Source organism: Pocillopora verrucosa, chromosome 1 (genome assembly GCF_036669915.1).
Source record: "Pocillopora verrucosa isolate sample1 chromosome 1, ASM3666991v2, whole genome shotgun sequence".
NCBI lineage: Eukaryota > Metazoa > Cnidaria > Anthozoa > Scleractinia > Pocilloporidae > Pocillopora > Pocillopora verrucosa.
Window position 1 is genome coordinate 35,827,688 of NC_089312.1, and position 16,907 is coordinate 35,844,594.

General features: G+C 36.0%; 2 protein-coding genes across 2 annotated transcripts; both read left to right on the forward strand.

Annotated features, from left to right (window-relative positions):
• The first annotated feature begins 886 nt into the window (after window positions 1-886).
• On the forward strand, window positions 887-7,541 carry LOC131798396 (ras-related protein Rab-27A). The gene is made up of 5 exons (XM_059116037.2): window positions 887-1,053; window positions 3,048-3,139; window positions 3,340-3,485; window positions 3,991-4,145; window positions 5,097-7,541. The coding sequence occupies exons 1-5, from the start codon at window positions 901-903 to the stop codon at window positions 5,232-5,234; spliced, it is 684 nt and encodes a 227-aa protein (XP_058972020.1). The 5' UTR covers window positions 887-900; the 3' UTR covers window positions 5,235-7,541.
• A 1,015-nt stretch (window positions 7,542-8,556) lies between these two features.
• LOC131798395 (hepatoma-derived growth factor-related protein 2-like) lies at window positions 8,557-16,358 on the forward strand. The gene is made up of 13 exons (XM_059116036.2): window positions 8,557-8,726; window positions 8,842-8,915; window positions 9,770-10,034; window positions 11,109-11,180; window positions 11,314-11,370; window positions 11,791-11,913; window positions 12,163-12,416; window positions 13,026-13,267; window positions 13,405-13,481; window positions 14,274-14,375; window positions 14,701-14,791; window positions 14,971-15,144; window positions 15,484-16,358. The coding sequence occupies exons 1-13, from the start codon at window positions 8,661-8,663 to the stop codon at window positions 15,654-15,656; spliced, it is 1,770 nt and encodes a 589-aa protein (XP_058972019.2). The 5' UTR covers window positions 8,557-8,660; the 3' UTR covers window positions 15,657-16,358.
• Window positions 16,359-16,907: the final 549 nt, after the last annotated feature.

The following is a 16,907-nucleotide window of genomic DNA, read 5'->3' on the forward strand; positions in this document are numbered from 1 at the left end:
TTTTTGCCAGTTACGAATAATGAGATCGAGCAAACCTTCTTTTGATATCAATCTTTGGGCAGCTCTTGAACCAGATTTATCCAACTATTCGTTAAATAAAGGGGGTAAGTTTCTAAAGAAACAGTGGTGCGGTGTCAATGGGAGAGTATAACGGGGTACTTAAGTGTTATCAACTGAGTTGATAACTAACCTGGTTGATATCGTAAATTGGCCACCGTAAAGAGTTTCAAAGTGAATGAAGATGGGCTAACGCTCGAAACGTCAGCTTTCAAACTCTATACGGTGGCCAATTCACGTTATCAACTCCGCTGAGAATGCTGAATGAGCCTGTTTTTCGTTGAAAAGTTTAAATTAAGTTCGCCGAACTTAATTTAAACTTTTCAACGGAGGCAAACGGGTGGTGTCGGTTCTTAATCATTCTTCTTCAGTTTAAGCGAATTTTCCATGGACAAAATCATAACTAATGTTGGTCCAGTATCGGCTTGGATGGAATACATTGTTAGACCTGTATCAGCGATAACTTAATCGTTATTTATGCATGTATCGAACGATCGACTAGTTTCTGGACGAATTTTGTGGCTTTTCACAAAATACGGTTCTTGATTTAAAAAATTAATTCTACACCACATATAGCGTCGGCAGGTAACCGGCAAATCTCTCCTATATTGGTCAGTTAATTAACTAGCTGTATTTATCTGAGAGATGGACCAAAAGTCCCTCACCCTACTCCACCCTAATATATAACTGCACGTACCTTGTTGCCGCCAAATTTCCACAACAACAACAAACCACGAGTGACCAATCAGAGAGTGCAAGAGTTATCAACAGACCAATCAGATAAGCCGTTAGATAAATATCAGTTTTGTACGCAAAGTTTGAAGGAAAACTCCCGAACTAAACATGGCGGATACCGATTATGATTATCTGTTAAAGTTTTTGGCTCTCGGTGATTCAGGCGTCGGGAAAACTAGCCTTTTGTTTCAATACACGGATGGATCATTTAATCCTAAGTTTATATCCACTGTAGGGATAGATTTTCGCGAAAAGAGAGTGGTGAGTTACATAGTTTCAACGATTGATATTTAACTCGTGAACATTCATTGACATCCATCTAATAATATTATTCCTCTGCGTCGAGAATTTTTATTTTACATTAATATTTCAGGCTCAAGGGTGTATACTTTTTGCTTTTAGCAAATAATCACTAGTTTTTGGTGAAATTGTGATTTAACTCGTATTAAGTCCGCTGTTTTGGATAATACACAACGTGCCTTGGTCTTCTACCTCTGAGAAAACAACAAAACAATCTTTAAGTCGATGCTTAAATTCGAATCCAACCTTACACAACAACTGAAATAGCCTCTAATGATTGTCTTGTAGAAACTATGGAAAGTGAAAGTGCTTTTTTTACGTTTATTTCTATGAGAAGTATGCATTTAAATTTCAACTGACTCGACGAGACTTAAGCGATCACTTGTAATCTCGATGTTCCATATCCATTTAACACTCTCTCCATATTTTATAAAGCTAACGCTCTGATCTAAGCTCGTATTTTCGATAACCTAGAAAATGTTAGAGTTCGAATTGAACCCAAAGCAGAGCAGTTCATAAGTTCATTGTGGGAGCAAGGACAAGTTTGATTGTCCCGAGAACATTTTTTGTGTACGATCGTTGTATTTTAAGATTCTCTATTTAATTCACTTATATACTTCGTTGTGAATCTCCCCTCTGAAAAGAAAGAAACATGCAAAATTCCTAGTTTTTGCAATAATGTGGTTCCAAGGCATCAGCCTTTAGCCGTTAAAATGAAAAAACTGTCGGCGAGATCTCATCGTTTTTACATTTTTAATTGTGAAGCTCTTCTTTTTTGAATTTTAATAGCTTCATTGTCTGATTCATTTCAATTTCTAATCATTACATTTAAATCTATACCTAGATCACACGAATAACTATCTAAATCACCACAAAATCTTTACTGATTCTATTTTATAAATTCTATAATTTTTTGTGGTTTCTCACTGAAGCAGTCTTCGGAACTGAAATTTTACTTCTAAGAAATTCTAAGAGTGTATAGATCTCTCTACAATGTCACCTGGCTTCAGAGGGACTAAAACTGTGAATGGTGTGGCTGATCTTAATGTGTGTGTTTCTAAAATAACAAATGAAGTTACGGCTTCCTTAATTTATCCTCTGAGTAATTGATCAATGCTACATCAACTTTAGCCAAAGAATCGTAATGTGAAGTTTTGTGATGTTTTATACAGTTACTTTTAAGTTCATAACACCAGCTGCTCACCTTTTTAGATAATAATGCAAATGTATGATTTATAAATTTGAATATTACACAAATTTTGTTTGTCAGTATACCAAGGGAGGTAAATTGATTTCATTGTTGTATAATGCAGATTTGTCCAAGTTTTGAGACTCATTTTCTTCCCTGAAGGACCTAATTTTTTTTCTACATTTGTAGGTCTTGTGGACATATTTTCCAAAGAATATGGCCAATGTATTTGTGAAACAATTTATTCCAAATCTAGTTCAGACTTGTTCTTGATAGGATTTTTTTGTTTGTACCTGTTCCTTGGCAAACAACAAGGCATTTATCACCTTGAGATGGAAGGTCTACACATTGAACAGCTGTCAGTTGCATTCAATTCGAGAAACAATTGCTCAAGAAGTTGGAAAAATTGCCTGAAGTAGCCAGTAACCAAGCTTTTAGGAAAACCACTCTTTCAACAAAATTTTCGGGAATATACTTTTGCAAGTGATTTTTTGGTTTGTTTAGAAAAAGTGGTCTGAATAGCTGAAGCCCAATCATGTCATAAAAAGTCATTGACAAAAATTGTTGCCATGTATTTACAATTTTTTTTGACAATTTAACCTAGTGTTGTGTTGACTGAGATCAAAGAAAATTATCATAATTTTTCAGTCATAGAACACAGGAAAAACTATTAAACCTGACAAAATGTTTGTCACATTTAGATGTTACTAACAGTTACGTATCTCCTATTTGAGGTCATTTGAGAATACATTTAGATTTCTTTCAGATACATCATCCTTTGGGCGCAGATGGAGTCACCCGTTCAACAAGAGGTCAGAGGGTGCATCTTCAACTTTGGGATACTGCTGGACAGGAAAGGTACAGTGTATTTTCAAGTTGAACCAAGTTAACACGAGAGAAACACCGGAGCATTGTTCAGTGATAATCCTTTCTATCTTAAGTTCATTTTGGGTGAATCACACATTCCTTTGTCAGGGATTATATCTAGCTTTGTATATTGTGTTGCAACACTGGCTTACACAGTAATCTAATATATTCCTGTCCCCTTTCTTTTCCAGATTTAGGAGTTTAACTACAGCTTTCTTTCGAGATGCCATGGGATTTCTTCTAGTCTTTGACCTGACACATGAACAGTCATTCTTGAATATTAGGAACTGGTTAAGCCAATTACAAACCCATGCTTACTGTGAAAACCCTGATATAGGTATGTGTTTATAGTTTCAATTGAATTGCAAAAAATCTTCTTCTGTGTTTTAGTGGACTGAATTAAAAAAAGGCCTATGGTGTGTCCTTAGAAAACACGATGTGAAATTCCTTCTGTTTAGTCCAATTTAAGTTCATATCTCAGTAGTGTGTTACTGTCATGTCAATCATTTGGGTTAGCCTGGTTGTCATAGAATCAGAAAGCTGGGTAAATACTGCTAAGTTACTTACTCACTTAACTGCTTATCTCTATTGCATTATACAGTCAGAGAGTTTATTATGCATATATTTTTCTTCAATCAAGATCATCAATTGCTTGAACCTCCTGCTCTAATTCTTTTCAAGTGTCCAGAGAGGTCATGTGGACTAGACCAGTCTACAACCCAACCTAGTTCAACAAAACCAAGCCTGTCATTGTATTAATGGCCAATTCCAGAGCAGCAGCAGCATATGTTTTGTAAGTTAAGTGACTGTGTACTTTACTGTTTTATTTTTCTTTCCTGTAGTTTTAATTGGTAATAAAGCAGACTTGGAGGACCAAAAACAAGTTGACGAAAATGAAGCCAGGACACTGGCAGAGAATCTGGGTCTGAAATACTTTGAGACTAGTGCATTTAATGGACAAAATGTGAGCAAATCAGTAGAGGCCTTGCTTGACCAGGTAAGAAAGTGCATCTTAAGGAGGCTTTGTAGGATTTTTTGATTGCATGAGATCTGGGTGCAAACATAGCATGAGCTTTAAAAGTGTTAACATATAAAATAATCTGAAAAGGTGTGTTAAAAACAGTTTAACACAATATAGTTTTTTTGTGATGGAATCTAGGGTTCCAACAACCACACCCGCAACATTTATAGGCCTTCTATGCCTTAAAAAGAGGTCAAACAAAAAGAAAACATGGTGGGAAAGATTGCCGAAAGGTGACAGATTTGAAAGTCCTACGCATACACAGATACCAATATTGGCAAAGTCCTTCCATTTTGTAATGTTTTATGAAATAGGGGCCTTTTGAGTAAGATTTATCACATTCCCTAAGATTTGCTGGACCATTAAGCATATTTGTGCCCTTCCTAGTGCCTGTTGATAAAAAAAAATTCATAAGAACAAACTTGAGATAGAGGAAGAAAACACAATTGCAAATAGCAAGGAAACTGCCTTTGTAACCTCTATTTCTTTTGGCTTTTAAATGATTGGCAGGACAATTTTCACAAAATGTAAAAATTTTGAGAGATTTCACCTAAGCAAATTGAAGAAAATCAAAGGCAAAGCCAAATTATCACTGGTGAGTGCCTCCCTTCGTGGAACCTTAGCTTAATAACAAAAATCATTTTGATAACATTTACTACAGCAAATGATAGTCCAAACCTTGCTCATTGCCTTTGATGGCTTTTAGTGACCTTGAAAAGCTAAAACATAAAAATTTGCTTGAAAAACAATATGGTAGTGCGTGTGCCAACATTTAGCAAAAACCATATGGAGCCTCCTTTAGGACACTCAGTCCCACAGAATAAGCCAAAATAAGTATCACTTGTTACTCTCAATATGCAATGGTAACCAGTCTTTACTTGAACTTTAGTGTATTGCAGCAACTTTTCTTTTATTTTAACTTTCCAGGTTATGGCAAGAATGGAAAATTGTGTGGACAAAGCCACATTACCTAATGGTGTTTTCAACAACAATCCCAACAGAGGTACAAAACTAAGAGAAGTTGATGAAGCAAATGATGAACCGCAAGCAGGTTGTTCATGCTGAACAAGGCAGATAACAATCATTATAATTATAACTTCTCAAATGTCTTTTTAGAGTGCATATGAAAATATTTTCTTTTGAAATGGTTATGTACTATCATAAAGGGAATCTCTGATCTTAAAGAAAATATCACAAAAAAGTCTTTAAATGTATCAAACACAAGATATTTGGTACATAAATTATTCCTCTAACCTTGTTTATTTTTTTTGGCCTTCAAAACTGGCCTTCATAGCAACTCCAAACTTCCCATGTGTGCCGATTTTTTTAAGATGTGCAAGGCATTTTGGATTGATGACATGTAATGGATGCTCTGTTTTTTTTTTGTTTTTTTTTTGGGGGGGGGGGGTTCCTTGGGCTTTCCCTAGAAAAATATCTCATTGCATAACTTTTGAGTGCAGTAATCGGGCCAAAACCAAGCAGGATCCCAAGCTTTGCTTTTTTAGCTTCCCAAATGACAACAGTTAATGATGTGCGATTTGGAACATTTCGAGGGCCATTCCTTCCATGAATCATACCTAATGGAAGTACAGATAGCTTTGTTCATTGGATCATGGCAGAGGCCCAGCAATCATTACATGTCATTAACCCAGAGTGCCTTGGGCACTCAACAAGATGGCAGACAAAGGAAGTTTAAACTTGCTGTAAAGGCAGAAAAAGAACTAACAAGGTTAGAGGAACAATTTTTAGTTCCAAATATTTTAAGTTTGATACATTTACCCTTTTGAGAAATATTTGCCTGAAGAGTGGAGGTTCCCTTTAAACATTTGAAATAGGAAATGCAAGTGAACTTAATGATGATAATATCCATGACACCAAGAGAGTTGCATTTAATGTATAATTTTATGACTTTGTATATTACAGTCATTAATTTATTAGTACAGAACAATGTGTTTAACTTTTTGGGAGGACTGAAAGTGAGACATTCAGTGCCTGGAGACTGCCTTAGTGTGTGTAATTAATTTTGCTTAAATTTTTCTCTGGTTTGCTGTAAGTTTTTTATTTATATATAAAATTGTCAACAGTCATCTTAAGAAGCCCAGGGCAACAGGTTTACTTTGCATAATTGCTACAAGTTAAACTGCCTCTATTGGGTATGGTATGACTGCAATTTAACTTGTAGTTTTAATAGCAAATTAATTATCTGAGTATCATGTAAATGAAAATATGTTTCATATGCACTTTTTTGAATTTAGTGATGAAATAATATGAACATCCAAGGTTTGTGATATAACTAGTATTTATAAAGTGGATAGCAATGCATAGCTAGCAAGTTTACCATAATTTTTATTGTATTTTGGCAGTTACAAAGTTTTTATTTGTGATAGCGGATTCAAACAAATTCTCCTGGTCTATGATTACGTCATCTATGGAAATTTTTGAGGGCTTCCTTAAATTGTGACATACAGATGATCATTGAGCCTTTTTGTTAGGTGTGATTATGATGGATGATCAAGATTGCATTGGAAAAAGTAGGGGGAGGGGGAGGGAGGAGGGTTGGAAGGACACCTCACATACAATGATTTACCATGATAAAAAAAATTTACAAAGTACAGTACAGCTGGCACTCAAATGTTAGATGAAAGTCCCTTGAAAATTAATGCTCAATTCTCGATTCTCAACAGTTCTGAGTTTTGAGTGGAAACTGTCAACTTACTTTTGAGTGGTACTGTACATGTTCCTGTGAGAATAAACCAGGTAGTTTCATGTTTTACTTTTAATCTAGTTAGAGGTTTCCTCTAAAGATGAAGCAAATTAATTAACCATGACAGGTAAAAGTAGAAGAATACATGGTAGAGCACCTTATCTCTGCAGTTCATTGAAACAGAAGTTTTTTGTATATATGTCTACTACTACTCTGAAGTGGAAAACTTTAATGGCCGGCAACATTTTTTATTTCCGTAGAGTTGTTTAGGGGCAACTCAGTCATTGTTCATGAACTGTCTTGCTCTCTCCCTGCAAACATCAAGAAGACTGGCTTTCCTAGTTGTGTGTCTATGTTTGTGACAGGTTTTTAATTTTTGTAGTTTGTTTCTGTAAGCTTTATTTTGTCCCACCTTGCAGAATTAGTCCTTAGGCTTGTCAGGTATCATTTCAGTCTGGTGGCTGACAATCATAAGGAACTTGTATAATTATGCCTCTCCATATACAAAATTGCAATAACATCATTTTATTCATTTGTGATATTTAACCATTAGACAGTGCAAGTATTTATAATGCAGTCCCTTGAGATCGTGATGGAAAGTCTTGAAATTGTGAATGGAACCCAATAATTATTATGATGAATAAACAAACATTTTCTGTTGATAAACAGCCAGTATACATATTGCTTTATTTTAAGGGGGAAATACTTCTTGAGTTACCACTTACATTTCATACATATTTACCATATTTCTGCATTAAATATTTCTTTGCTGAAGAGTTTTATTAGAAGGTAGCTTTTTACAATGCAATTAAAAAGTTTTAAAAATGCTTCAACTTCATCAAACATGCAAGTTTCAGGGGATCTTTTAGGAATACAATTGGGGTTGGTGAGGTTACAGTACTGTTTCAAAATGCAGGTGGAAAGCATCAAATATATCTTTTATCTCACTTTTCCCTCTAACATCCCAGAGTTCTGTCCTTGTGGTGTAGCCCTGTGTACAGGAAACCATTAGCTTGGCACCTCACTCTCTCTTGAGACAGTGTATTACACCTATCCTTAGTTAATGGAAAGGGGGTGATCTGATGATAGGAGGACCATATCAAATTAAAGGAGTGGACTGAGATTGCAACTTCTTTTATTGTAAAATTAATAATGAAAGATGAGCACAATTCCTTACCAAGCAATATGATATTTCTTTTCGGTCTACCTGCCTGGTTTTGAAGATAAATTCTTCCTCATTCCAAGTGGGGGTAGGGAGAAGTGATTGAGGGTCTACCGAAGGAATTCTTGATAGGTATGTACCACCTGTCTTGTCAAGTCCTAACCTTACTTCAGGCTCAAACAAGCTTCTTTCCATCACCCATTTTCAGAAATGGGCTTCAAGATCCATAGTCATTTTTCGACCTTCTAGACTTAGCAATTGATAAATGTTCCCCTAAAATCCAGTTAAATGTGATACTATAATCACCCCTCTTTCTCTGTTATTTCGTTTGAATTTGGTAAGACTTGTACGCTTAACTCTCTTGTGGTTCCTTAGGAAACCATTCTCGAATCATTATGAGAAAAAGCTATAACTGTTTTTGGCCCAAAACGGCGTCATATCGCTAATAAAGGAAGAGTTCCAAGTGATCTGGCGCGAGATCTACAAAGGCTTGGTTACACAGCCCAATGCATGCACAGAGAGGATTGCACAGAGGAAGCTGTCTGACTGCACCAAGGAGAAGTTGTGCTACCTGAGTGTTTTTTTATGAATTGTCCGCAAAATTTTGCTCGCAAACACCTTGGGAATGTCTTATTCACCAGGTGACTTAATCTGGGCCAAGATGCGTGGCTACCCGCATTGGCCAGCCCGAGTAAGTCGTCAAATGTTAGACAACTAATTTAATTAACTAGGAAGTTTGTTCCCTGTGCGTGAGCAAACTTCAGGAGACATTTGTTATGAACATACTGTTTTATTTCGTGATTTAGATCGATCTTCCTGCACAAGACGAGAAAATTCCTCCTAAAAAATTTGCCATCTTCTTCTTTGGTACTCACGAGACGTAAGTTTAAAAATATCACATTTTCGTTCACTATTTTTCTTGTTTCCTCGTGTAATTAAGTGTTGGCAGTAAACTACGAATTTTCTTTTGCAGTACATAAGACAGTAAGCAAAATTGTTTGTGGTGTTGTTTGGTAACGTGTAATCCTTTGTGGTGGCTTATTCACTGATTTGTTTTTGTTGGTTTATTTGTGTTGATCATCTTGACCAAGGATTTACCATGATCCAGGCGATTTTCATCAGTTAATCATGATTGTGTTCACATTGCTTCAGAACCTCTTATGTCAAAGATAGAAAGTCTTATCAGTCACTGTGTACAAACATAAATTTTATGTCTCTTGTCATCTTTAACAGTAGGGTTGAGTGCCCAAAGACATACCAGCACTCTAAGCCATGACCATCTTGGTCACTGTGGTATATAAAAAGATTTAAAACATCTATTATGACTAAATTTGCTAGGAAAGTCACCAATTTGGTCAAGAGGTGTTCTTTGTTGACAAGTTTTGTGTATGCAAGTTTCTTTATTTCTTGAGACGAAAGTAAAACTAGACAATAGGAGGTCCTTTTGAACTTGACAGTGTATCAGACAGTGTAACTTTTGATTGAAACATTCAAACATCCACTTGCTAAGGGGGCATCTGAACCATAGCTTTTAATCTCCAGCCATAAAATGTTAGTTGCATTAGTGCCTGTATTGGTCACAATCTTAAGCCCTTACTTTTGACAGACTTGCAGAACTTTAAAACTGTTTTATTGGAGACAGCTCCCTGAACCCCTCTTTTGAATTAAAAGCCATATTGAAGGATATCTCACTTCTTATTAACCTACTAGTAGCATGATTTTCAATGTTTCCAGGGCTGTGATGCAAGCCAAAGATTTGTTTCCATATGAGAAGAACAAAGATAAATTTTTGAAAAACTCAAATAGATCAAGAAGAGGTTTCAAAGAAGCTTTAGTGGAAATTTTGGAGAATCCAAAGGTGAAATGGGGTATGCGTGGACAGGATGTGGATGAGCAAGATTCAGAGGATGAAGAGGGAGAAGGAGACGAAGATTCTGGGGATGAGAAGAAGTTAGAGGATGAAGACTCTGATGAAGAAGATACTAAGCCATCAAATCAGGTAAAGAATGATATTTGAGACTTAGCAGATATGGGTGGAGTACAAGTGTAGATAGTGTAGCTTGCCTGACAAGGAGCACCCTCATTTGGAAGAGCATCCCATTGTAGAATTATGAGCTCTGAGTTTGTAATCCTCATGACTAGCTTAGTTTTTCCTTTGTCCCTCTCTTAAGACTAAGGTTCAACTTCCTTAGTCATTTAAGGTAAAATCTGCACTTTTGTTAAGTGGTCCATCCTGCTGGGGCTTATGCAGATTCCCTTAGCATGAAGCAACCAGGAGTATTGTTACTCTCCCCTCTAGAGGATTTTAGTGCACAGCAGGTTATCGTCCATAGTATTCTGTCAGGTTTCTGGGGTGGAGAGAGACACTGTAAGTTAGAATAAAATATCTTACCCAAGAACACAACACAATGACCCAGCACAGTTTCAAACCTAGACTAACAAGCGAACTATGTTGCCCATGTTGCCCTCTCAGGATTGTGAGCTTTGATCCCACACACAATATAAATAATTGCATGAAGGGAACTTTCAGAATTCATAGCTTTTGGACATTGTTGGCTATACAGCTGTAAGTCCCAAAAAGTGGCCAAAGACAGTCAAAACAAAGAAAAACAGAACTGAGTTTTGTGCAAATACCAACCTTCACTATCAGCTTTCTTTGCAGCTTTTGACAGTAAACAAGTCGTTCTTGATTTCGTTAAAGGAAAATCTTTTTGCTACAGATGTCTACAGTAAATCATTTATTGACCAAGTTTGTTTGGCCAAGATGGTTGGCTATTAGCCTGTATTTTTTAAGTTTTTTTTTTTTTGCATTTTCATGGACCTTGACTTCATCTCAGCCCATGATAATGCAATACTAAGCCATCTTGACTTTATGCTTGGTCAATAACACAATATATTTATAGCCCAGAGAAGAAGAAATCTCCTATTAGGAATATTCTATCGAAGATCAGTCACATTATCGGTAGAATTTTCTTGTCTCTAGCTTCTTAGTTAAAATATATATTAACCATCTCTTGAATTATATATCTTTGTCAAGTAAATTTTAAATAAGCTTTTCTGTTCTTGTTGATAGGAAGCAAGCAATGAAGAGAGAAAAATGAAGATATCACAGGGCAAAAAGAGACGCAAGTCAGAGTCAGACAAGGTTTGAGATATTACAAAATCAGTTTTGAGTATACAGGATGATTGTTATCATTCTGATAGCATTAAGGAGTTGATTATAAATACATGGAGTCTATAAGAGTGAGTTAAGTCTTTATGGTGTTTTTCTCTTCAAGGAAAGTTCTTTAGAAGAAACACCAGAAGAGGAAAGTTCAGATGGTGATAAAGAAGAAGTAAATGGATTTACTGGCTTTTATAACAATTTATGTATAACTCATTGCTTCTCAGTGGGTTTAAAAGCTGAATTTTGAAGGGAAGTAGCTCGGAACTAGCAACCATGTGTTGTTTGACTTGTATGTGAATGGTGCTTAGGAGCCTTTTGCTCCCAAGATTTTAATGAAAATTATCCTCTCTGTCTACCTTACATTTATATTAATTTTAGCTTTGAGATAACAGTTTTAGTCAAAAAGCATCCCTTAATTGATATATTTTTTTCCATCTCATCTCCTGTTTAATTTATAATGAATTGATATGGTAAAGATAAATAACTCCTTCACTCAGGACTGGGGAGTGAAGGAAAAAAGCATGCTATTTACAGGGTATGAATGAATGAATGCATTGACCAGTCAACATCCATTCTGCATCTACTATAGGAATATAAACCTGCTCCCAAGAAAAAGAGAGTGTCTTCCAAAGAGACAGGGAAGAAAAGGAAATCATCAAAGGCCATTAGTGACAGTAGCAGCAGCAGTTCAGAAAATGATGCTGATCAGAAAGTAATTATAATAGTTGTACTTGTAAATGTAGTTTACACCTGATGATAATTTTTCTGAATTCAGTATGCTTACTCACTCCAGGGGAAGGAGGGCCAAAAAGCCTTAATTACAAGACTTAATGTACACTTTTTCACTGTTTGTTTGATTGTAGGGTTATGTGTGTCTGTCAGAGTGAGATAAGACAGCTACTTGGTTGTAAAGTTTTAGGTGCTTTTTCTAGATTTAATTGTTCAGTTAACTTCTCTAAAGGAAACAAGTGAAGAAGAAAGTATACCAAAGAACAAGAGAGCAAAAACAGAAGCAGAAGATAAACCAAAGTTCAAGAAGGTGAAAGGAGAAGACAGAAAGAAAAAAGATGAAGATAAAAAGGAAGGGGAAAAGACATCAGATGAGGAAAAGGACGCCATTAAAGATGGAGGGAAGATAAAGGAAGAAGATGAAGAAAAAAGCAAAGATGCAGAGAGGAAAAAACAGGAGAAACTCCAAAAACTTGCAGAGAAGAAGTATGATTGCATTCCTTTAAATCAATGTCTTCTAGTTCATTTGCTTTCTCATTAAAATGAGGTTTATCTGTATTGAAAGGAATTTGCTATTCGATATCTCTACAAAGTAGATCTGATGGAAGTGATGTTACTCAAGTTCAGCGAGATCATGACACTATTTAACAAGAAATGAAGTGAAAATCTTAAAACTTTTTGAAATTACAGAAGACTGGAGAAAATTCAATATCCTGAAACTTATAATGAAGAAGGCATTAGAGACAGAAAAACAGACAAAATAAGACGGAGGCTTGAAGCATATAAGCTGTATCTTGAAGACTATTACTTTTTGGGTTCACACCCTTTACTCGATTTATAACAAGTCAGGTTGCCCAATGATAGCTAATAACACATTTAGTTGAGTGTCTGTACAAGTGCCCACCCATGATAACTTCAATTACCATTGAAGAATACGAAGTTGGAAAGATGAGCAATACCTGTGCTGCAAATATACGTAAATTATCGTTATCTATTAACATATTAGTAAAATGTTTTTCTGATACCTTAAGTTGCAAAATCAGAACATTTGCTTGTGGTCTGTGTTAAATTTGTTTCTTTTTTTTTTTCTTTCAGAGCAATGTTAAAGGAAAAGAAGAAGAAAGAGAAACTTGAACAAAGGAAGGCTGAAAAACTGGCAGCCGAGAAAGCTAAAGCACTGGAGAAGGAAAAGGAAAAACAACGTGAGAAACAGGAACGGGAGAAAGAGAAGGAGAAGCTGAGAGCAAGACAAGAAAGAGAGAGGGAGAAGGCAAGGGAAAGAGCCGAAAGAGACAAACAGAGGGAAGAGGAAAGAAAAGAAAGAGAAAGAAGAAAATGTGAGTTATAGTAATAAGAGCACACATGAAAAGTACATCTAAAGATGCAGTGGAGCAAATTTTGTAAAGTCCATATTTCTTTCATTACATCGTTGTGATCATGTACTAAAGTTTGATAAACTTTTCATTTAATTTAGCAACACCTCCTACAGTGGAAGAGATTTTGGACAAAATGAATTATGATCTTGTGATGTCTCTCACTGTCGAGGCTCCAGTAAGTGGTTCATTTGTTAAAAAAAATCTAAACAGCTGAAAAGAGTAAGTTACGTGTCAAAATATCAGGTGTATCTTGGAAAGCTTCAAAAGAAGGACAGAATTTTGTAGTGTTTGGATTTTCAAAATTGAATTTGGACTTGAGTTGCATGTAGGCCCAATAACTAGCTGCTGTTCGTTAAATGAGCCCGCGTTCCTCCTCTGCGGAAATAGAGTCTAGTTTGCAAGCAGTGCTCATAGGTGTCTATGGCGAGTGATAAACAATTTGGTGACCTTTGTTTGGGGGTAATTTAGCGAGTTGCAGTGTTTAAGTACTTGGTACTTATGGTCTAACGTTATTGTGAGAAAAAATAATCATAAGTGCTCCGTTGTTTTTTTGTGTTTTGTTTGTTTTTTTTTTTAACAAACATTTGTATATCTATTGTCGTATATCTTAATAATGAAACTTAAAATGTTGCATGAACCTCAAAAAAACGATCATATCTCTCCAGCGTATTATAAACACAAAGAGTGTAGTTAGCGCCATAGAACGTCGTGTCAATATTTATGTTCTCCTTTCCTTTTTTTGTGGTAACTAAAATTTCATTTTTGGCGACATTTTAGATTTTAGGTCGCCAAATAGTGACTCTGAAAAAGTTTAAGCTCGAAGCTCCGACCAAACGTCTTTTTAAGAACTCCGTTTTCTCTAAAATTAGTGTCACAATGTCAGTGTTTGAGTGTAGACTATAACATCTCGTCATTTTAATCTGCCAACATTTCCTGTACTGAACAGTTTTATGTCCACCTTTTGTAGGATGTGCCAAGATGTTTAAAAATTATCACTCAGATCTTCGAAATGGAGATAAACCCAGATATCATAAAGAAAAACCCAGACATAGTTCAGACCATTAAAAAGGTATCGTAAAATATTACTGGACCTTCCTGGTACAGATGTACTGTGTGTTACATGGTTATTCATTCAGATGCTCATAAATTTGAATTTCGTGCTGTAATGAACCTTGATATTATCTCCAGAACAGGACCAAAGTAATCCCAGTCGTGATCTCAATCTCCCCTGTATTTGGAAACTTCTGTTAACATTTCAAAGATTCCTTTACTAGGCTCTTTGAAGATATTCTGATCACCTATCATTGACGTATTTTAATATCGTTATTATTTAATTAACATTAGATCGCTTCTTAAGACTAAGTTCATTCGAAATTTTTGACTTTTTCCTACAGATACGAAATTACAAACAGAATTCCAAAGTGCGAGAAAAAGCGAATCAACTCTACGCGCATTTTAAATCACTGTTTAGCATTTCTGGATCAGGTGAGTGAGTTCTAATGGAAATTGAGATTTTTAAATTCCTAATCTTATCTTGTCCTTTTTTCGTTTTATCTCAGATACTTGGTGTCATTAAAAACTGTTATTAACAATAAGCTTTTTATACTGAAATCATTGATAGGTCACCACCTAGCTCCAATTTCCAGTATCTTATTTTATTACAGATTCGAGAAGAGAAAGTACTTCGCTTGATCTGTCCTTAGTGCAAACTAACGAAAGAACAGAACAAAGTAGAGCAGATGGCACGGAGGAACTTGATAACATTAAAGAAGAGACATCCGCAGAACCCCACCTCACCCCTACTGAGAATGGCGGTGATCACCCTGTCCCCTCCACCGGTAATGCACCTTTATGATTGTGCTTTGATCCGCTCTGTAATTGCAAAACAAGGGTGTTTGTGAAAAGTTACAAAACCTGTGATCTAATTTAATAGGGTTATCATTTTTATAAAGAAACCTTAAAGCAAAGTTTTGCGTTATTGGGGTTGCTAAACTAAAGCGCGAACATTGTTCTAAAGAACACTGAATTGTATGAGTTTTGTTTTGATCTCCAGCCAGAGTTTTCACTGGTTACCCTAAATGCTCGCATTTTTTGTCACTAAAGCACTTGATGAGTGAGACAAAGAAATGAAGGGTGCGTTAGAATTGCAATTTATTTCAGCATTTTCTTATTTACAGAAACCAAACTTGAGGATAGTGGACACAGGATCGAACAAACTTCAACGGAAGATAAAGCTTCACTTGAAAACAATACGATAATGGACGATCTTACTCCAGAACCTTTGGAAGTAATTAACGATCCCACGGCGAATTTATCACCGTGTGATATGGAGATATCAAGCCCTGATTGAAGGATAACACTATTACGTTGCGGATGATGTGTTTGTTATGTTATGTTTAGTAACTCTTAGGAGATGATCGATCGATTACTGGCCGAGGGAAGAGGTCTAACTCAAGAAAAACTGCGACGCCTGTTTTTAACAGAAAAGAACATAATCATCTGTTTTAAGATTTCGTCCATTTTGATGTTATGAGGCTTTCGTCAAATGAGATTCTCCCTGTTTAACGTTTTGTTCCAACAAGAGTTAGAGTTAGGGTCTGTTCTCAAACTGCATCATTTTTAATCTCTGTACTGTATGTTGTTTTCTTAGTTCCTATTTGTTCTTTTACCTCATTTGTACTATTAACTTTACGAACGTTGACGGCAAAAATTTATCAAAGCGCATGTCAGAAGTTACGACGCTGGTCATTGAAACGTGGCTCCATAATTTGTAGGTCTTGGGGTGGGGTGACACTGGATGCATCATCTGCGACAAAACAACAGAAGACGATGAACGCATGTTTTCAACATTTTTTTTCGTTTTTTTGTTAAAGATCCATCAGCTTCTTTATCAGCTGATGATGGTTCACCGCTTTTAGTCCCACTTAGATCTCGTCTTCTCCCTTAACAAAACATATTTTTAACCAGTAAATATTAGAGAAAGCAGAGGTAATACAAATTAAAGAGAGAGGCTTCACCGAAACATAATTAAAAGACATTATGAAAAAGATGATTTAAAAGGCTTTCAAACAAACTTGGGAACATATTTTTGTCGGTTTCTGTTGTGCAATTTACATTTGAAATGCCTAAATTCATTGGGATTGCGAAGACTTATCCAACAATGGTGTAAAACTCAAAAGTTTGAGGGCACTTAAGTATTTTAATCAAACCCCCCCAAATTGACAGTCAATTTTGTATTGTACCCCCTTTTGTACTATGTTAGCGACGACTGATACCCCTCCGTTTCCCCTGAAAACCATGTGATCCCCCAAATAGCCTCCCAAAGCCCTTTCCCCCCACCCAGGCGTTAAAGTGTCAAATAATGCTGGTCACCGGGCGTAAAATATCGAGAAACGTGTCGAGGCAAGATGCATGAGTCACCAACAAGAGGAAAATGTCATTTATTCACACCAAAGGATCGAAACAGGAAAATACTGACGAAGGTTCCTTTCCTAAGCATACTTTTCGGATGGTAGGGCTGCTTGTCGTTTCTGACAAATACTTACAACTTTGGTAATACTAATTTTTTAAATTGGTGAATACGATCAACCCCAGCTCTCCG